Here is a 20,860-nt window from a genome sequence, read left to right as displayed (position 1 = left end):
CCAGTTTCACTCAAACTCATCAAAAATGTTTGTTTTCTATGGGATTTCTCCTCCTGTAAAAACTGTATTAACTTCCATGGAGTTCTGTTTAGAGGACCACGAGCTCAGTAGGAGGCGACAGAGGGTGGGGGCAGGGAGCGGAAGCAGAAGGCCTTAACTTCCGCTTTGCTGTTTTGCAGCCTGCGCCTGCCGCTTTGCCGGAGGCTGTACTTCCAGGGCCGTGGTCTGAGACGTCGTGGTCGCCTTGCCATTACTCAAGTGAGAATCTTTCCGAGTGATGGCTTTGGGTGATGAGTTAAAACTGTGACAGCCCACTATAGATTCCTAAATTCACAACCCACCCTGGCCGAGCAACGGCCTGATCCCAGCACTATGCTCCAGTACTCCTGATTATGGCAGTTAGGGTCTGTTGTCATTAATGGTCCTCATTCTTCTCATGGAGTAAAAGTCTAGATGAGAGGTTGTGGGGTTTACAGAAAAAGGGGGAAGTCGGGATGTGAATATTGGAGAGTTTCCATTCTGTGTGTGGGCCTGAATAAAGAATTGTTCCCCAATGTAGCATAGGTGGGTCGAGCTGGCCTAAGGGCCAAGATGCTACCCTACTTAGTCCATTGGAGAACAAGGAGGTGGGCTATCAGGGAAACTGTTCCAAAGAAGGAGACAGTGGGGTGGGCTTGCAGAAGTTCAGGCCTTATTTGGTGTCCTCTGGGTGGTGTCAGACATCTTGAGTAAGGCTTGCCTTAATTCCCTCTCTGTGTTTACTGTTGAAGATTGTAGTACTAACTTCAGACCAACAGAGTAAAATGGGGATCCAAACATAGTTAGAAATGAACATAAGGTTTTAAGGGCATTAAATTGGGGCCCTAAAGGAAGCCCTTTGCTCACCCTAGGAAGTTAGAATTTTGGTTGCCAAGCAGTGACCTAACAAACTCCAATTCTCTCCACAGATTTCTCATGAAGTAGATTCAACAAGGGAGTAAGAAAGGGGTTTGAATCCAGAAAGGTACCCTTAGAAAAGTAGCAGAGGGGACTCTCTTTAAAGGGAAGTTGCTCTCCACCTAGTAATGTTTACATAGTATCTCTCTCACCTCCTTGACCCCAGATTCTTTCAGCACTCCTGCCTGCCAACCCAGAGCATCATGCCTAGGGGCAGCAAGAGCAAGAGCCGCTCCAGAGCCAAAAGGCAGCAGACTCGGGAAGAGAGGCAGAATCTCCAGGGTGCTCAGCCCGCTGCAGAGGAGAAAGCAACATCCCCTACTCTTGGCCAGGGAGATGCCCCTAGCTCCCCTGATGTCAGCACTCCTCAAGAGTCCCAGGAAGCCCTGTCCCATGGCTCTCCTGAGTTAGATGTGTCCCAATCACTTTCCAATTTTGGTGGTGCTGAGGGTTCTGTTGCAGGTTTTGATGCCAGGCGTCCAAATGTCTGCATTGTAGCAGAAGCCATCCAGGCTGCACGCAGAGATCCTATTGCCAGGAAGGCCAGCAAGATACTTCATTACTTCCTGGAGAAATACCAGAAGGATGAGCAACCTAAGGAGGAAGAGATGCTGAAGCTGATCAGCAGGAAGTACAAGGTGCATTTCCCCAGCATCCTGGAGAAAGCCACCTATCAGCTGGAGGTGGTCTATGGTCTGGAGTTGAAGGTTGACCCACATAACTCTCAGTTCTATGTTCTTGTTAGCAAGTTACCCATCCCGCGTAGGGCAAATCAGGGTGGCAGGAAAGAATTACCAAAGACAGGTCTCACACTGACCCTCCTGGGTATGATTATGATGAAAGGCGGCCGTGCCACAGAAGAGGAGGTCTGGGAATTCCTCCAAATGCAGGGGCTCTATCCTGGGAGGAGGCACTTAATCTTTGGGGAGCCCCGTAAGTTCATCACCATAGAACTAGTTGAGCAAAATTATGTGGAGTACCGCCGGGTGACTGGTAGTGATCCCCCACACTATGAGTTCCTGTGGGGTCCCAGGGCCCGCAATGAAACCACCAGGACAAAAGTTCTGGATATTTTAAATAAGATAAGAAATGCCATGCCTGGTTTCTACCCTCAACAGTATGAGGAGGCTCTGAGTAACCATGCTGAGAGAGCAGCGAGGAGAGGTGAGGCTTCTCATTACCATCACGCCAGGATTCCCTCCCATGCCCAAGCTAGCAGCTCTTCCCACACTTAGCTGGCCCTTAGGTATAGCTGTTACTGTGCTGGGAAGGACAGCCAGTCTTCTGAGTAGTGGGGAGTTTATGAGTTGGAAGAACAACACTAAGAATATGCATAGGAAGAGTAGAAGCATCTTTCTTTGTTACATTGTTAGTATTTCTGCAACTGAAGATTAATTTGTTTCATAAATGCTTCTTAACTTTATGTCTGCCACATTTATTGTGCTTTGTCAAGTTTAATTGCAAGATCTTTGGGGTTTTAAATTCATTGGAAAATCTTCACAGATTTCTTCTAAGTGTAAGAAAACATGGCATGGGAAAGAGTTTCACAGAATGTGATGTGTAGCAATTGGTGAAACAAAGTAAAGGGGTCAATTCATCCATGTCTCTGTTGGGTTTGCCTTTATTTGTAAATTTTAATGGAACCGAAGTTGGTTTTATTACTTTATTAAATATCTGTAAGAAAATAAACTGTGATACATTAACCCCCATAACCAGTCTCTTTGTCATTTCATTATTTTCCCCAGTCATTCATTGGGCATCAGCTCTTTGGTAGCTGCTCCCCACCACATTATTGTTGATGACAACAAAGAACCATCTACTGCCCACAGGGACTTAGAATTTCCCAGCAGCTATATAGAAGGAGGAAGATAGAAAGCCCTAAGAAGGGTGTGCAAAAGAATAGAAAATGTTGATTGATACAGCTACCCATTTTCTGATTGTGGTAATTTAGAGCATGGGGAAATTTCAGTTCTGTCAACACTCTATAATTTGACTGACACTGCATGATGGGTTACATGAGGCTAGGGGAGTGATGATCAAGGCCAGACCGTCAGAAGGGCACCCCTTGAGATAGTGTGAGTTGGTGAACAGCGACCAGATAGTACATCACAGAATTTAAAGTTTAAGTGAGAACAGGCAATGAATCATAAATGTCCCTTTGAATTTTGAGTGTACCAGGATGAAATCCTGCATGTAATAGAAGTGTTCAGAGTCCATGTGTTTACCCCAGTACAGGTGAATACATTGCACAAGTCACACAATTAAATACATAGATTTTCTGAGGAAAAAAAAAACATATGATAATCCTTTGAGAAGTAGTTCCAAGAAGACAACTGTCTGTCACTCAGAATGGGCTCATACAGCCAAATTCTCTTTTATTGAAGGGCATCTAAACCAGGTAGTAACTTCGTTAAAAAACAAGGACAGGGTCCAAATTTGGTGGTGATGAAAGCAGTGCTAAGGCTAACTTGGATGGAAAGTGCTTTAGATTAATCTTGAACCTTGAAATATAGCAGAAGTTTAGCAGCCCCCCTAAACTCCACTCCAGATTAAATATTGCTTTCCATAGAAAACACTAATTAATTTTATTATAATACAAATACATCATTTATCCTCTCCCCTTTCATCACTCTACCCACTCCTATGAAACCCCTCTTTGAAATTCTTGGCATCCTCTTTTTTTTTAAAGTTACTGTTCATATACACACAGGTAACACTATACAGACTGAGTATGATATACCTATATACTGCAGTTTCTCCTAAAATGAAATATTTTGTTCAACAGGGAGGAAAACTATCCATAAAATTCTGTAAGTAACGGAAACAAGATTTATAAAGTCCCTCCCCAAAGTTAGATAAGCAGTAACATGCTGTTATTGGAGGAGACAGTATACCAGCTGAACATCCTGGGAATACTGCATGGAATTACAGTCATTGTTATTTAAGTAGTCAATACTCAGGCTTGGTTGGGCTTTTTGGTTATGCATTTGACTTAGTAATCCATGATACTGTAACAAACCCTTCACATATATCTCTGTAAGTATCGCTAATAAATGTATTGGTCTACTAAGCTGGACTCTAGTGGAAAAATTTCATTGCAATGTAGGTATCCTGTTTGAAGCATATACACATTTGTCACCTCAATCCAGGAAAGTCACAGAACATTACGAGAGCAAGGGAGTTGAGGCATTGTAGAAAGCAGCAATTCCCTAGAGGTTGATGATTTTCATTTATTCTGGAAGGTGAACTAACTGGACTTCTGGATATGGCAGGTAAATTTCCTACATTCAGGGTGTGTTGGAATTGAAAGACAAAATATTTTAACACTGTGCTGATTGCTATTGCAAATTCTCATAAATGCTAGAGATCAAGAAGATCACTTGAACAATATTTCATTTCCACAGTTCTAGAGGTACAAGACAAAGGTGGAAATAGATCCAGTTTTTGAGAAGGGTAATATCTGGGTTTGGAGAGAGGGTATTGAGAAAGAAACAAAGAAAGAGAAGAAAAAGAGGAAAGGATGAAGTGGGACAGACGAGAGAGAGGGGGGGGAGAAGCAAAAGAGATGAGAAAGCTGTATTTTCTGTTTTAGTATATCAACAATAATCTCAAAATGGGGATCCACGTTCACACCATCATTGGAATCCAATTATTTTCAAAGTCCTTACTCTAATCCCATTGCATTATGAAACAGAATGTCACCATAATTGAGCAGGGCAACTCACGCAGGCCCATGAGTCAATGTCTCTGACAATTGGAAATTGTAAATGCTACAGAGAGATAGCTCCATCTAGAAAGGAAGGGAAGTTTTCCACAATTCTCTTTCGACTGCTGTACACAACATTGTTTTCAAGGCAGGCAATTTGTGCCTATTCTCAATCCAAAGTATCCGAGAAGCACAGTAAAAGAAGCTACTGTTTGGATCTTTTTCATCTTGAACTTAAAAAATTAGATTCCATTAAAGAACTGGCCATATAAAATCATGTTGTTTTTCAAATGGCCAACATTAATTGATTTTGTTATAACAACTATAAATGTAAATAGAAACAGGATGGATAGAATTGAATGTAAAATTGATTAAAGTATTTGTGTCTTGACACCAAGTACACCTAACAAGAGAAGCCCACCGCTCGTGGTTCCAGTGGCGAGAGGAGGAGGAAGCCGGGAGCGGGGCGGCTGGGGGGGGGGACCCGCTGCGGCTGCTGCTGCCACCGCCGCCGCCACCACCTCTCGTGGGGCTCGTGGCGTGAGGAAGGAGGACGTGTGAGACCCGGGCGCGAGCCGGCGGCGGCGCCGCTGCGGGAGGGTCGGTGGCGGGACGGCGATGGCGGATATCGACAAACTCAACATCGACAGCATCATCCAACGGCTGCTGGAAGTGAGGGGGTCCAAGCCAGGCAAGAATGTCCAGCTACAGGAGAACGAAATCCGAGGACTCTGCTTGAAGTCTCGGGAGATCTTCCTCAGTCAGCCTATCCTTCTAGAACTTGAAGCACCTCTCAAGATACGTGGTGACATTCACGGGCAGTACTATGATTTGCTCCGGCTGTTTGAATACGGTGGCTTCCCGCCAGAAAGCAACTATTTGTTTCTCGGGGACTATGTGGACAGGGGCAAGCAGTCACTGGAGACGATCTGCCTCTTGCTGGCCTACAAAATCAAGTATCCAGAGAACTTTTTCCTTCTCAGAGGGAACCATGAATGTGCCAGCATCAATAGAATCTATGGATTTTACGATGAATGCAAAAGAAGATACAACATTAAGCTGTGGAAAACGTTCACAGACTGTTTTAACTGCTTACCGATAGCAGCCATCGTGGATGAGAAGATATTCTGCTGTCATGGAGGTTTATCACCAGATCTTCAATCTATGGAGCAGATTCGGCGAATTATGAGACCAACTGATGTACCAGATCAAGGTCTTCTTTGTGATCTTTTGTGGTCTGACCCCGATAAAGATGTCTTAGGCTGGGGTGAAAATGACAGAGGAGTGTCCTTCACATTTGGTGTAGAAGTGGTTGCAAAATTTCTCCATAAGCATGATTTGGATCTTATATGTAGAGCCCATCAGGTGGTTGAAGATGGGTATGAGTTTTTTGCAAAGAGGCAGTTAGTCACTCTGTTTTCTGCACCCAACTACTGTGGCGAGTTTGACAATGCAGGCGCCATGATGAGTGTGGATGAGACCCTCATGTGCTCTTTCCAGATTTTAAAGCCTGCAGAGAAAAAGAAGCCCAACGCCACGAGACCCGTTACACCTCCAAGGGGTATGATCACAAAGCAAGCAAAGAAATAGATGTCACTTGACACTGCCTAGTTGGGACTTGTAACATAGCGTACATAACCTTCATTTTAAAACTGTAATGTGTAATGGTCAGCTTGCCCAGGTAGACCTGCTGGGCCCTCCTTCATTTTGGTTCCTGCTGACACTTGCTGGTTATAGCAGCGAGTGAAAGGCACTTCATTCAAGAAAGCGTTTTTGTTCCCTTTGCAGACAACTCTGATGATGGTATTAAGCTATGCACCTCGGCAGTTTATCCTGACCGAGGGAGAAGTGTACAATTGACCCTTTTTTTAATTTAGTATGAATCATGAATAATGTAAATGCTTGTTTTCTTTAGGATATAAAGAAAGCCCTAGGGTGCGTGAGTTTGTACATGTATTTGTCATAAATACATTCTGTTGATACGAACCACTGTGAACAATTTTTTTTAAGTTTGTTTGAAAGGGACTGCTTTTCCTCTGTCTTATCATGTACAAAGTGTCTGCAGCGTTGGTGGCAGGAGTGACCTGCTGCCCACACTGCTCAGACTGTCTGAAGCACACTCCCTCCCACCGCACTCTTAATGACGATTAAAGCCATTCTTTTCAATGTTTGTGATTCCTTCCTAAAGCCAAAGTTTCTGTTGGACTGTATTGGCACGCCCTGGACATGAGGTGGCCAGGGCATCGAGGCTGCGTGCACAGGCTGCCTCCGTGGGGACTCAGAAGCAGGTTTTTACTTTAAATAGCAATAGTGATATAGTGCTGGGTAAGCTATTAATGATGGAAGTTAATGACAATTTGTACAATTCCCAGATAGTCTATTTACTGAGTGATCTTTTTACAGTTGGATCAGGCCTGAACCCGTCCATTCAGAAAGCTTCAAATTATAGAAACAACACTGTCCTATACGAGTGATCAATAGCGCTTTCTTTGGCTACATTCTTTATTCTGCGGTGACGCTGAGGCTTATAAATCAAAAGGAACTAACTTGCCGTCCACCCGTTTATACAGAACTCACAGTATCTATGACTTTTTTAAACGACGACCTGTTAAAAATGAATCTGTTTCCACAGATGCCCGTGTACAATGCCATGTGCTGAGAATGACTTCAGACTTATTAAATGCGAGCTTGTTAACCTGTTAAAAAAAAGAGAGAGAGAGAGAAGCCCACCAAACCCTGAAATCATTGCTCTCCCAGGGAAAAATTTACATAGATGTACTTACTAGGAAGGAAGAAAGTCTGATTCAGAATGCTTTATATATCATTTCATATATAATTTTTTGTGTGATCAAAGGCTTCTTCTGTGTTCAGAATAATAACTGCAATTTAGCAAATGCTGCACATTGTTTTCCAGTCACTTTGTCTATAGTCTGTATGTAATGTATGTATTCTGATAGGGCATAGCTTATCAAGCACTATTGAAATTTTCTCAAGTTCAAAAGGCTGATTGGTAGGTAGATGTGCTGGATCTCAGCTCTAATTTTTATGTCTAGCATCCACATATTTTTTCATCTCAGTTGAGGCAGTCCTTGTCTCTAAAAATATTTTTTCAACATAATTCTCAGGCAATAAACAGGCCATAAAGGTCAAAGAATTAAAGAAAATCTATAAAGGGAAACTGAAAAAAAATGAAAATCAAGTTGTTAGACTTAGGATTCATGTTCTTAGGAGCCTGCTACATCTAGGCATCTAGGTCCATGGTACCTAAAAATGAACAGAATGCAGTAACTGGCATTCTGTCCATTGTGGCTCTTTGCACCATTACAACATCCCCTGAGACTTCTCTAGGGTGCACTTCTGGCCCATGACTTCCGGGATATCTCTTCACTGCAATTCCTCTGGAGCCTGCCATGTTCTCAGAGAATCTGACAGCTCCTTCCATTTATCTCTGATTGAGTATATCCCAGCTCTATGGTGGTATTTCTTTCCACATCGATGTGCACCATCTTTACATTCTGGTTTACAAAACACACCATGTCTCCCTTTTTCTCCTTTTCTTATATTGCAATCCACTGAATATCTTCTATTACACTTATTTTTCAAATATTCATTTTATTAGATTATTCAAAGAGTTCTTTATATAAGCTTGTTATTCATTTGTTCATATGCACATTGCTGTGTATCTAATATATAGATAAGAGTTTTTAGCCCAAGCCTGCCCTATTGTCTGCGAGGTCCTTGGCCCAGGAATAGTTCCCGCTCCTGCACTGAGGGGATCCACCCAGAAGGGTGAGAGTATGCCCACCTGGCTGGAAGGTCCCCGGAATGGAGTGTAGGGCAACTCCAACTCCTGCTGCAGGGGCTTCTTTGTTCCACATGACCCTGCCTCCTCCAAGCCTGCCCTGTTGTCTGCAAGGTCTTTGGCCCAGGAACAGATCCTGCTTCTGCACTGAGGAGATCCAAGCAGAAGTCACTCCTTTCAATCTGCAGGATTCTTAGATCCACCAGCATAACCGGCTCCAGTGCTGAGGGGCCTTAAGAGAGTCCAGACCGAGAAAATTTCTCAAGTACACAGTCAGTCACAGCAAAGATTGAACCAAGAGAACAAGACTCTCCTGGCTGCATTTGAAGGAAGAGATTGGCAGGTGCCAATGAAAGAATTCCTCCAACAACCTGAAAGGCAACATGACAACACCAGAATCCAGGGATCTCAAAACAAGAAGAATTGAACATCCTATTCCAGAAGAAGCAGAAGAAATCAATTTTAAACGTAATATTATGAAAATAATAGAGGACCTTAAACAGGATGTGAAAAACTCCTTTAAAGAAATGGAGAAGAAAAAAAGGTAGAAGAAATGAATAAATCTCTCAAATGGGATAGTTGAGATGGAGGAAGGGTGAATATGGGAGCAGGGAAGAAGATATCTTCATTAATGAAGATATCTTAATCCTTTGATCCATTTTAGGGTTGGCAAGAGACTTGGCTCTAGAGGGGTTCCCAGGTGTCCAAGGAGATGTCCCCAGCGTGTTCCTTTGGCAGCAGAGGAGTGGGTGCCTGAACTGGCCTTATTCTATAGCCACACCGATAAATATCTTGCATATCACCAGAGAATCTTCATCTGCGATGGATGGAGATAGAGACAGAGACCCACATTGGAGCATTGGACTGAGCTACCAAGGTCCAGATAAAGAACAGAAGGAGGGAGAACATGAGCAAGGAAGTCAGGACCGCGAGGGTTGAGTTCACCCACTGATAAGTTGGGACTGATCTAATGGGAGCTCACCAAGGCCAGCTGAACTGGGACTGAATGAGCATGTGATTAGACCGGACTCTCTGAATATGGCTGACAATGAAGGCTGACTGAGAAGCCAATTATAATGGCACTGGGTTTTGATTCTACTGCATGTACTGGCTTTTTGGGAGCCTAGTCTGGATGCACACCATACTAGACCTGGATGGAGGGGGGAGGGCCTTGGACTTCCCACAGGGCAGGGCACCCTGACTTCTCCTAGGACTGCAGAGGGGGGAAAAGAGGGTAGTGGGAAGGAAATGGGAGGAGGTGGAAATTTTTAATTAATTAATTTAAAAAAGAAAAAATAATGCTATGATTTAGTCTGTGAGAACTATAACATCATAAGGAACATAGTAACATAGTAACATAGTACATTTGAGTAAAATAATGATTGTTCAAGGCAGGATGCCACACAACCTTTTTCCAAGTAGAACCACAGTAAAATGTAAATTAAAAAATGCAGTTTCATTTGGCAAATGGCAAGTTAAGGAGTAGAACCAAGGTTAAATTTAGCTAAGTCATGTATAGATAAGCCTATTCTAATGAGAAAGGAAGGGCAATTTTTCAAGTTTACTTACTTTTGGAAAAAGTGACATTTCCTCAGATTCCATTTGAGCAACTTAAGTTTACAGAGAAATGACAATAGTAGTTATAACTCTACAATATATACAACATATCAATTTTCAAAGTAGGAGTAGAAAAAATTTTAAGATTGATATCTTAAGGTAAAAATTATAAAATATCACAAAACAAAAATAAAATTTAAATAACAGTGAAGCTAGTTCATGACTATTATGACTAAAACATATCAAACATATCTTTTAGTATTCTTTCTGGTATCACTGAATTAACCTATTGATGAAAAAGTGATCCTAGACTTCCATTATGAAGTGGCCAACTTGCAACCAACCACCATCACACCTACTCTTTCTCCAACATCACAACCTGTGCCTACCTAGAGTTACCACATCCTCCCCCAGGATCTATCCTGGTGAATAAAACTCATTTTCCTATTCATGCCTTTTCCTATACTAGTGAGATATATCCAGGGCCTAGTCAATGCCGAAGGCCTAGCCTGACCATCACCACCTAGGTCATAGAAAACATCTATGCTTCCCCAGGGTCCCACATCCCTTGCCATATCCTAGGCTGGTCACACCAGCCTGCCCAGAGGCAGCATCTTGGCTCTATCCAGGACCTTCACTGTCTGCAAACACCCATAGGACCATTCTGTGACCCCATCCATTACTCTACTCCTTACCCAGAGTCACTATACCCTCCACCAATGTCTTGCTTAGTAATTACACTTAATTTCTCCATCCATGCCTTTTGCACAACCTACTAATCTATTTCTGGCCCCATAATCCCTGACCATAGCTACTTTGACCACCCCACAATTTCTTTCAGGGCCTATCCTGGTAACATCCTCATCCACACCTTTGCTACAACCAGTCAGTTGTAGAATGAGTTACTCAGCATCCCAGACTAGTCTGTCCATTCACCCACACAAAGCAGCCAAACTCTATGTTTTCACAGGCTCCCACACCTCTTTCTATAGCGTAGTGAGACCACCCCTGCTTGTAATATTGCCAACATTTAGGTTTCTGAAAAACCTGTCCTGCTTTCAACCATCTCCTGTTCCCTTCTGCCACATCTCAACCACCCTAATCAGTATGAAGAATTTCTATACCCTCCTGCAGGATGTAGCCTGGTGAGTACAACTGACTTCCCCATACACACCTTTCCACAGCACGACAGATCTAATCGTCATCCTACAACCAGAGCCCTGGTTTAATATACCATTCCATCTGCCCTCCAGTCAAACCCCAGGCTTCCCCTGGTTCCTACATCCCCTGCCCTGGCCTAGTCTGACAACGACTACCTATGCAACACCCAATCTCTAGGCCTTCACCATGACCTGTCCTAACTGTAACCATCTACAGGTCTCTTTTGCTCCCTGTCGAACACCCTGCTTGGTACCCAGACTTTTGATAACTACCCAACCTTCATCTTTAACCCACCAGATCAAGGAAGGTCTGGTCCCACAGCAATGCTTCTGCCAGACTCATTTGCAGAAACAGCTAAGCTCTTTACCATTGTATAGCCTGATCAACACTGCTGCCAATCTAGTCTTCTGCCAGGACCTACAACCATCTTCAGGTCCCTCTGCACTGCCTACATCACCCCATTCAGTATGCAAATTTCCAATGACCTCCTCCAGGGGACTAGCCCAGTGAGAACCTTCTGGACCTTCCATTTCCTCAGCCTGCCAGATGTAGCCTACCCACAAAACCTGTGCCCCAACCTACTCTAGTCATCCCATCTGTACTAAAGCCAACCCTCCACCAACTCCTAGGCTTTCTCCTGGCTCTGCCCATCTGAAATCACTCACTGGTCCATTTTCTATCACCTCTTCTAATCTACTCTATACTCATATTTATCACATCCTTCTCAAGGGTGTAGCTTGGTGAGTTCCCTTGAACTCTCCATCTGTACCTTTTCATTAACCTCCTACATGTAGCACAGGCCCCAGAAGCAGTGTCATTCTACCTTGCACTGCAGCCAATCTCTAGGCTTCCCTAGGGTCCCACAACCCTTGCTCTACTGTAGTATGACCATTCTCCCTGTGCCAAAACCAACCTTTAGACTTTGTTCAGGGTCTGCCCTACCTGCAACCACCTATAGGTCCTGTCTGCAGTGACTGCAACTATCCCACTTGGTACCCAGACTTCCCAAGTCTTCCTCTAGGATCTAGCTTAATGAGTCTACCTGATCTCGCCATGCCTTTTCCAATGCCTCTCATATGCTTCCCAGAAGCACAACCTGTGCAGCAGACTATCCTGGTCACCCATGTTTACATACGGTAGCCAAACTCTAGGCCTCCTCAGGCTTCTGCATCACTCACAATGGTGTAGGCAGAACACCCATGCCTTCAATGCATCTAAGCTCTAGGTTTTAACCAGGACCCATCATTTCTGAAACCATCTACAGATTCCTTCTGTGCAGCCTCCAACCAATGCCTCTGTATTTAGACCTTCAATGTAATGCTGCAGAAGCAAGCCTGGTTCATGAGTCTCTCAGACATTGCCATCCACACCTTTTCCCTACCTATCCAGACTGTCCACTATCTCCCGCCCTGCCATCAAACCCTGGACTTCTTCCAGGACCCACCTGACAAGCAGCCACCCCCAGATCCTAGAAATTCTGTGCTATCTCCACCACCCCCACTCCACTAAGTACCCAGAATTATCACATGAGAAAGCCTTGTGAGTAAACCTGACTGTCCCATCCACTCCTTTTCCCCAACCAGCCATACATAACTCAGGTCAGAAAAGCAGTGCCCTGGCCGGGCGGTGGTGGCACACGGTTTTAATCCCAGCACTCGGGAGGCAGAGGCAGGCGGATCTCTGTGAGTTCGAGACCAGCCTGGTCTACAAGAGCTAGCTCCAGGACAGGCTCTAAAAGCTGCAGAGAAACCCTGTCTCGAAAAAATAAAAAAAGAAAGAAAAGCAGTGCCCTTGCCTAGTGTGATACTCCAGCCTGTCCACAACCAACTTCTTGGTTTCCACAGGGTCCCACATCCTTTGCACCTGCCTAGTCTGATGACCCCTACCTGTGCATCAGTCAGCATCTCGGTTTCCACCAGGACCTGCCCTGCCTGCAACCACTACGACTCTTTTCTACTAGGCACCAACCCCTCCCCCACTTAGTACTCACTGTTCCCAGATACTCTTCCGGGGACTACACCAGTGAGTATACTCAATGTCCTGTCACATGCCTTTTCCAAAACCTGCCAGGTCTAGTGCTGGTCCCACAAGCAGCACCCTGGCATGGTTTGGCCAACTCTGATTGTGCTGCAGGCTATGCTAGGATTTCACATTACGTTCAGCCGCCTACTCTTATCACACCACCTTTCCATGCAGCCAAACTCTAGGTTTCTGACAGGACCAGCCCTACTTGCCACCCACAACAGGTCCTTTCTGCTCAGCCACCACCAAGTCCCCTAATTTTTCATGTTCTCCTCAAGGGTCCAGCCTGCTGAATTCACCTAATTTTCCCATCCATGTCTTTTCTGAAACCTAGCTGATCTTTGCTGGTCCACCAAACAGTTCCCAGTGCTAGTCTGACCAACCCTAAGCACACAGCAGCCAATTTCTAGGCTTACTGAGGGTCTGAGACCCCTTGCCTTACTTTAATCTGATTACTCCCTCCTGCAATGTCACCAACTTTTAAGCTACTGCCCACCTGAACCATACACAAGTTACCTTCTGTATCAACAGAAAACATGCCAATTGTTACACGCATATCCCACATTCTCCTTCAGGGTCTAGCATAGATAGTTCCCATGACCTCCTCATCTAAGCCTTTTCCCCAACCTGGCAGGTGTAATCCAGGTCCCACAACCTGTGTCACAGCCCCATCTGGTCACACACACACCAGCATCTCATCCAACATATAGGCTTCTGCTAGGTCCTGCTTTACTTGCAAACACCCCACGCTGTACCCATATTTCCCATTTTCTCTTCTTTCATCTAGCCTGGGATGCTCCTTTGATCTCATCTTTTCTTTAAACTGTAAGATGTAGACTGGTTGACAAAACCTATGCTCAGACCTAGTCTAGCCACATTGGTCTAGACTTTAAGAAAGTTCGACATCCCTTATTCTACCTAGTCTGACCACCCCTGCCTGCACAGCAGACAGACAACCACCTCTAGGCACGCCTTCCTACAGCTTCACAAATGTCCCTTCTTTGCAGTTTCTACCATGCCTTTCAGTATCCAGACTTAACAGAACATACTCCAGAATGTAGACTGGTGAGTACACCTGACTTGCCAATCCAAGTTTTGGCCACAACCTGACAAATCTAACCCTGGACCACATCTTCTGACCCAGTCTACCCTGGTGACCCTGCCTGCATAGAAACTAACATCTGGGTTTCTACCTAGTCCTACCCTACCAGAAATCACCTACAGGTCTTTTCTGCAGCACTCCTGTAAGTACTCCTTCAGTACTAATTCCCGATATACTCCTCCAGGGTAAAGCCTGGCAAGTCTCCTGGGCATCCACATCCACAGGTTTTCTGAAACTTGTCATGTGTAGCTTGGGTATCCAAAAACAGGTATCCTTGCCTATTCTAGACACCCCTCATGTAAGAAAGACAACCTGTAGGCTTGGAATCCCACATCCCTTTTCCTGGCCTAGTCTGTGCACTCCTGCCTACTTTGCAGCCCGCCGAGTCAAAGTTTTCCTAGTAAAATGCAGCACATGTCTACTTACCTAAAATAGGGAGTCCATGACAGAGCAAACTAGGGATACCACCTAAGTCCAACTTGGTGAACGTCATTGGGGTTACTTACAGGAATATGACCAAAGGATTACTTACAGGACCAGAAAAGTCTCAAAGACAGTTACATCAACAAAGTCCACCCCAGATTGGGAACCTGGAGCACACTGCACAGTCTGCAGGCAGCTCAACAGGTTGGAGAGGGTCCTTTTCCTGTGACTCAGTTGGTTTAAATATCTTCCAGGTAGCTTAGATGGTTCCTGCTCTTTCCAGGCAGCTGGTCTAGTCTCAGAGTCTTCTTTGCAGTTCGGTTGCCTGAGAGTAATTCTTGGCATTCTTTCCTGTTTACATTGTTGCATGGAGGGAGGAACCTAGACAATCTGGTCAGTTTCAGGAACTTCCTGAAGCTATTTTGAGTTGTTTACCCTCAGTGGCAAGAAGTTCCTCTGCAAAATGGAAAGTTTCAATCTCAGACATTCTGCTACATAACACTCCAGTGTAGAAGGAACGGCAGGCTGCGTCCCGCCACCCGGGCTAGCTTTACACCCGAAATAATTACACAGAAACTGTATTCTTTTAAAACACTGCCTGGCCCATTATCTGTAGCCTCTTATTGGTTAATTCTCACATCTTCCTTTAACCCATATTTAGTAATCTGTGTAGCACCACGAGGTGTGGCTTACCAGGAGAGATCTTAACCTGCGTCCATCTCAGAGAGGAGAATCATGGAGACTGCCTGAAGCGTCTCCCCAACTCTCCCAGAATTCTGTTCTGTCTACTCCACCTACCTAATTTTCTGTCTCTTAAAGAGCCAAGGCAGTTTTCTTTATTAATTAACCAATGAAAGTAACATAGACAGATAATTCTCCTCCATCATTTCCCCTTTTTCTGTTTAAACAAAAAAGAAAGGCTTCAACTTTAACATAGCAAAATTACATATAACAAATTATTTCGTGTGTTAAGCTAGCAGGCGGCCGGGTGGCGGGATGCAGCCCGCCGTTCCTTCTACAGATTGGCGCTCCAACGTGATGGACTAAATCCACTTAAAAACCTGAGAGGGCTTTAAATAAAGGAGAGAGAGAGTTTAACACAGCTTTTTGCTATTTGCCTGGACGTGCTGTAGAGAGATTTCCTGTTTCGGCAATAGCAGCAGAGAAAAAGCTGAGTCATTTTAAAACGAGGCTTCCTGGTGCTGTGCCGCCAGCACAAACTCTGGCTTTAAAGCATTTCAATGGCTTTTATGGGCCTGGATATTTATGTTCCCGCTTGGGATCAGAAGGAGAATGCTCTGAGACCAGGCCAATGGCTCCCTGCTCCCTGCCTGCACCTGGGCAGATGGCGGAATCAGGCTTAGGTGAGTGGGAGAACATGGCAGATTTCTGCCGCCATACAGAGAGGTTTCCAGGCTGCGTGGTGCTCTGCGCGTCAATTTGGCTGTAACTTGGATGAAAAGAGTTTCTGTGCCGCACACTCAGTCTCAGAATTAAAGTGCTGAGTGTGGCTCCTACCTGGAGGCCCCAGAGCTAGCAGAAAATGGTACATCCTCCATTTTGAAATTGGAGAGAGGTGGAGCCAACATCCAGAATAGCCCAGCGGCTCTGCAGCTCAGAGCTGCAACCAATTCAGAGTCACAAGCGGCTCAGCCATGTTGGACTGGGCGTGGCAAGCCGCAGTACCTGTTTTTGACCTAGGAATGTCACAGCTTAGAGTCTTAAGTGCTGAGCCATGTAAAGGCGCAAATCAAACATGTTTCTCGACAGTAGAAAAATTACAGATTCACAATAGGACAGATTCAGACATAAAAGACTTTTAAATGAGTCACAATGTTGGATGAATTTATGTAGGCTTGAGAGAGAGAGAAGAAAATATAAAAAATAAAGTTAATGCCTAAAAAAAGGGTAAAGTCTTTAAAGAGACAGAATAAAGTGATAGAGTGAAAACAAGCCACGTAAAAATGGAAAATTCACAGAGAGTCTGGATTATGTATTTTATTGTGTTTTCTTTGAAATTTTTGACTGTAAAGGAGCTAAATACAGAGAGACATTTCATTATATGGGCTGGCAGTCTAGACCAGAATGGACATCTTAACGGTATGACTTCAGAATTTGGATCTAAGAACATGATGCTTTGGAAAAGAGTTTCTTCTTTTGTTTTCACAGAGGATGAGACTTTGTGGATTGCTTCTATCCCAATATGGTATGATAGACCACGTCCTCCTGAAAGGTTGCTGTGAACACCCTCAAAAAATTACTTCGCTCAACTGCCGACTGAGATGAACCTAGCAGACAGGTTATACCATAAAAGACCTAATTAACAGCGCCCCCATTCACCAGGAAGCAGTTTGGAGAGAAATAACTGTGCCCATTTTCCCAAATATTGTTTTAAAATGTTCTTTTACATTTAAAGGGGGATATGATATAGAGATGAATAATTTGCAATGGTATGGATTTTAAGGTCAATTTGTTATATGTATATGTATTTCTGATCTTGATTAAGCTATTTTGATTGTGTAGTTCATTTTAAAAACTGTAATGTATAATTAGGAAATATAGGTTAATGGATAATCATCAATAATAGTCAAGCTTGTAGTCATGTTAGTTAGATTTTCTAGATATATAGAGACATTTCAGTTAGATAGGCATTCTTCATATCTTTCAAAGGCTACAGAATATGGCATTTTAAATGTTTTAATAACTTAGGGTTTTTCATAATAATGAGACACGTCTGCTCCTGGCAGCACCAATCTACTTCGAGAGGAAGATGGGCATCAAAGAGGCTACTTATGGAGTTTGTTAGCCATTTCGGCAAGAAACTGCTCTTGCCTGGACTGTTGCATAAACTGCACACAAAGAACCTGCAGAGAGAGGACTGCTGAACTTGCCTAAAGGTGAGATGGTCTTTTGGGGTTCCTGATTCGTGAAAGAGTCTGCGAGACGTTCTGCAGGACATAGCAGAAAGTGACTGAACTGTCTTTGGAATTTCCTGCTTCATGGAAATGTCTGCTGGATACTTATGGGCCTGTAGGCTGAAGATGGATGCCCCAACGGTACAGAGGAATTTTGGGTGACTGTCCAGGCAGCGAGTTGTCTCTGTCATTTCTAGAGTTTGAAAGTTGCATATGACTTGTTTACTTAGGTAATATTATATCCTTCTGGAGTCTTTGATGGAGTTGAAGAATAAATAGATAGTTATAGCTTTCCTTAGTTATGATAAAAGATAAAATAAATCTAAATATTGTAACTGTAATACTTGCTTGATAACTGTTATATGTAATTTTGCTATGTTAAAGTTGAAGCCTTTCTTTTTTGTTTAAACAGAAAAAGGGGAAATGATGGAGGAGTGTCTATGTGTTACTTTCATTATTAATAAAGATAACTGCCTTGGCCCTTTAAGAGAACAGAAAATTAGGTAGGCGGAGTAGACAGAACAGAATGCTGGGTAGCAGGAGTGGGGAGACGCTTCAGGCATTCACCATAGTGAGGCTCCATGCTTCTCCTCTCCGAGATGGATGCAGGTTAAGATCTCTCCTGGTAAGCCACACCTCGTGGGGCTACACAGATTACTAAATATGGGTTAAAGGAAGATGTGAGAATTAGCCAATAAGAGACTACAGATAATGGGCCAAGCAGTGTTTAAAAGAATACAGTTTCTGTGTAATTATTTTGGGTGTAAAGCTAGCTGGCGGCCGGGTGGCGGGACGCAGCCCCGCCGCTTCATTCTACACTCCAGCCCTTCCTCTGGGCTCTTAAATTCTTTCCACTCCCTCTTCCACAATGATCTGAGCCTTAGAGGGGTGATAATTATAGATATCTAACATGGTGCCACAAAAACAGTCATTTAAATGTCGCTTTACCAGTGGTTATGAGTTGAGACTGACAGAAACAGTGATCTATGGGTATAAAAACACATGTTTAGAAGACAGTTTCACAGGCACATCACGTCTATCTAGTAAAATTATAGAAGTTCTTTCCCCATTGGAATCCCTGGCCCTTCAGCCATGTGTTTGTTCCTGTCTTACAGTATCAGACCTGAACTCCCTCTTGTGTAGGAGACCTCTAATTCAATTGGTAGGCTGTTTTTCTTACCCATGATAGCAAAGCCAGTGTTGCTCATCATGTATGTACATTCTGCCTGGTATGTCAGTATTTTAGCCTGCAGGGTTCACAGCCAAACAGGAATGTCGGTGATAGTTCTCTGTTGGCGCTACTAAAGCAAGCCATTATGGTGGGAGTTTTTAGTTCAGTCCCAGCTTAATTTCTCCATGTCCTAAAGTCAAAGCATGATCTTCTGAAATAGAGAGGTCTTACTTTCTAGTTCTGGCATACAACCAATAGCACAATAGTTTGATGATTTGTGGGGTCTTCTGAGCTTCCCTAACTAATAACACACAAGGAGGTAGCCCAACCCCACAGTGGGGTTTTAATTCAATAACATTATGACCTCTGGGAGTGTCCTTCTCCACCCATGTAGAGTACTTTTTGAATTATGTTTCCTTTTATTTAAACTAGTCCCAGTTGGGCTGTAAGGTTCATAGAAATAACAATACACCTGGTTTCCTCTCTGAAGGTGGTTTTTCAAATTTTCAAAACATTCAGAGGTTAGCATTATGTCATCAAGTAGCAAAACCTTTTCCAGACAAAGGGCAGGAAAAGGCAACAACTTGAGACACTATCGCATAACTGTGGTTACAAAAGTAACTGTGGTGAAGAACTCTGAAAGTCTGTTGCCATCTGTTTTGAGCAAGAGATAAAAGTGACTCCAGAAGTTTACCTCTAAAAAAGACACAAAAGTTGAACACAACGAAAGTTCCATCCATTTAAGTCAGTTGCATCCTTCCCAGATCCAGATTGGATACAAACCATGAATAGGAGGTGGTAATTCTTATTTATTCTCTCTGAGCCATTATATTTTCATATCCTGGAGCTCTTTCATGGAGCCACCCTCTGTTTCTCCATCCCTGATAAACCCACTGGGCCCGACTTAATCTGCTCAGACCTTTCCAGGACCAAAGGGGTCTGTGGACGTGTTCTCTCATGCTGTGCCTGCTGACTTCATGGGTCATAAAAGGCCCCTTGGTTGGTACTGTAGCTATTTCCTCCTTATTTACCTTATCTGGATGTTGAGGTAGAACTTTGCTGAGCAAACCATCTCCACCCCAGCCTAACCTTTTTCTGGAAGAAAAGATACCCACCTTACTCTCAGTGGTTTATTACCTATCCCTGGGACAGGCTTGATCATCTTCACTTGTTCTATCACAGATGTCTTCTGTGAGCTGCTCCTTCGGCTTTGAAGCCTTTCAGAAACATGTGGGGAATACATAAGAATTATTCCACAGCATAGTCCCTTCTTCTATACCTAAATTATTTTGATCTTTGGCTAGTGGCTTGGTTATCATTTATTTATTGAATAATATTCACATATATCTCCTTTCCATTTTTCTTCTCTCCTCTAGGTTGCTCTCTGACTTTACCAAGTCTCTGCATACTGGTTTAAGGGACTGAGATCTGCCAAAGCCTCTCCTCCTTTTTATAAATCTAGCCCCCCCCCCAAAGACTCAGCAAAGTTGTTTGAGCTCTACACCAGCCGTGAGATCAACCTATTCTTTAATACCTCTGTGAACATAGTTCTAACTGGCCCAGTGAACCAGGCTTTAAACAAGTTTCTCTTATTCCTAGTTTCCTTAATATCATTGATCCCACCTCTATTGTTTTTCATTCCCAAACATTCATGGGGACTTCAGCAGGAGATAACAAAATGTTCCCAATTGTTTGGATAGGCCAGTCCATCAGGGGCTGATTTCCCTCAGACTGTCTCAGGTTATGCAGACCGTGCCTTAAGGTGGGATGGGTGGTTACATACTCAGTTTTTCTGCCTCCACAGCAGTCCGACTAAAGTCAACTGTTCCTATGTCACACAGCTTCATTCACAAACCAGGCTGCAACAGGTTCTTTTATTACTTGTTTAAAAGTCTTCCACAGTTCTAGCAGCTCAGGCACTGAATATTCTCTGATTACCATAGTTTCTTGTGCTATATCGTTGGTGTTTTGTTTTTGTGACAAAGAAAAACATTTTATTCTAAGAAAAATAAAGAAAGGGAGTTCTTCCAAATTTATCATCCATTATTTAACATGAGAAGTGACT

The 20,860-nt window shown here is 43.6% G+C and overlaps 2 protein-coding genes across 2 annotated transcripts; both read left to right on the top strand.

The window, feature by feature from the left end:
• The first annotated feature begins 1,139 nt into the window (after positions 1 to 1,139).
• On the top strand, positions 1,140 to 2,171 carry LOC119804248 (melanoma-associated antigen B17-like). Its single transcript, XM_038315723.1, has one exon. The coding sequence runs from the start codon at positions 1,140 to 1,142 to the stop codon at positions 2,169 to 2,171; it is 1,032 nt and encodes a 343-aa protein (XP_038171651.1).
• Positions 2,172 to 5,137: 2,966 nt separating this feature from the next.
• Positions 5,138 to 7,273, top strand: LOC119804974 (serine/threonine-protein phosphatase PP1-gamma catalytic subunit-like). Its single transcript, XM_038316748.1, has 2 exons — positions 5,138 to 6,203; positions 7,046 to 7,273. The coding sequence occupies exons 1-2, from the start codon at positions 5,261 to 5,263 to the stop codon at positions 7,114 to 7,116; spliced, it is 1,014 nt and encodes a 337-aa protein (XP_038172676.1). The 5' UTR covers positions 5,138 to 5,260; the 3' UTR covers positions 7,117 to 7,273.
• Positions 7,274 to 20,860: the final 13,587 nt, after the last annotated feature.

This window comes from Arvicola amphibius, chromosome X (assembly GCF_903992535.2).
Source record: "Arvicola amphibius chromosome X, mArvAmp1.2, whole genome shotgun sequence".
Classification (NCBI taxonomy): Eukaryota; Metazoa; Chordata; class Mammalia; order Rodentia; family Cricetidae; genus Arvicola; species Arvicola amphibius.
This window is presented reverse-complemented; position numbering and strand designations above follow the sequence as displayed.

Coding starts and splice junctions, on each gene's coding strand:
- LOC119804248 (XM_038315723.1), top strand. CDS start 1,140: ATGCCTAGGGGCAGCAAGAGCAAGAGCCGCTCCAGAGCCAAAAGGCAG.
- LOC119804974 (XM_038316748.1), top strand. CDS start 5,261: ATGGCGGATATCGACAAACTCAACATCGACAGCATCATCCAACGGCTG. Junction 6,204..7,045: donor ACCCGTTACACCTCCAAGGG/GTATGATCACAA, acceptor ATCTTTTTACAG/TTGGATCAGGCCTGAACCCG.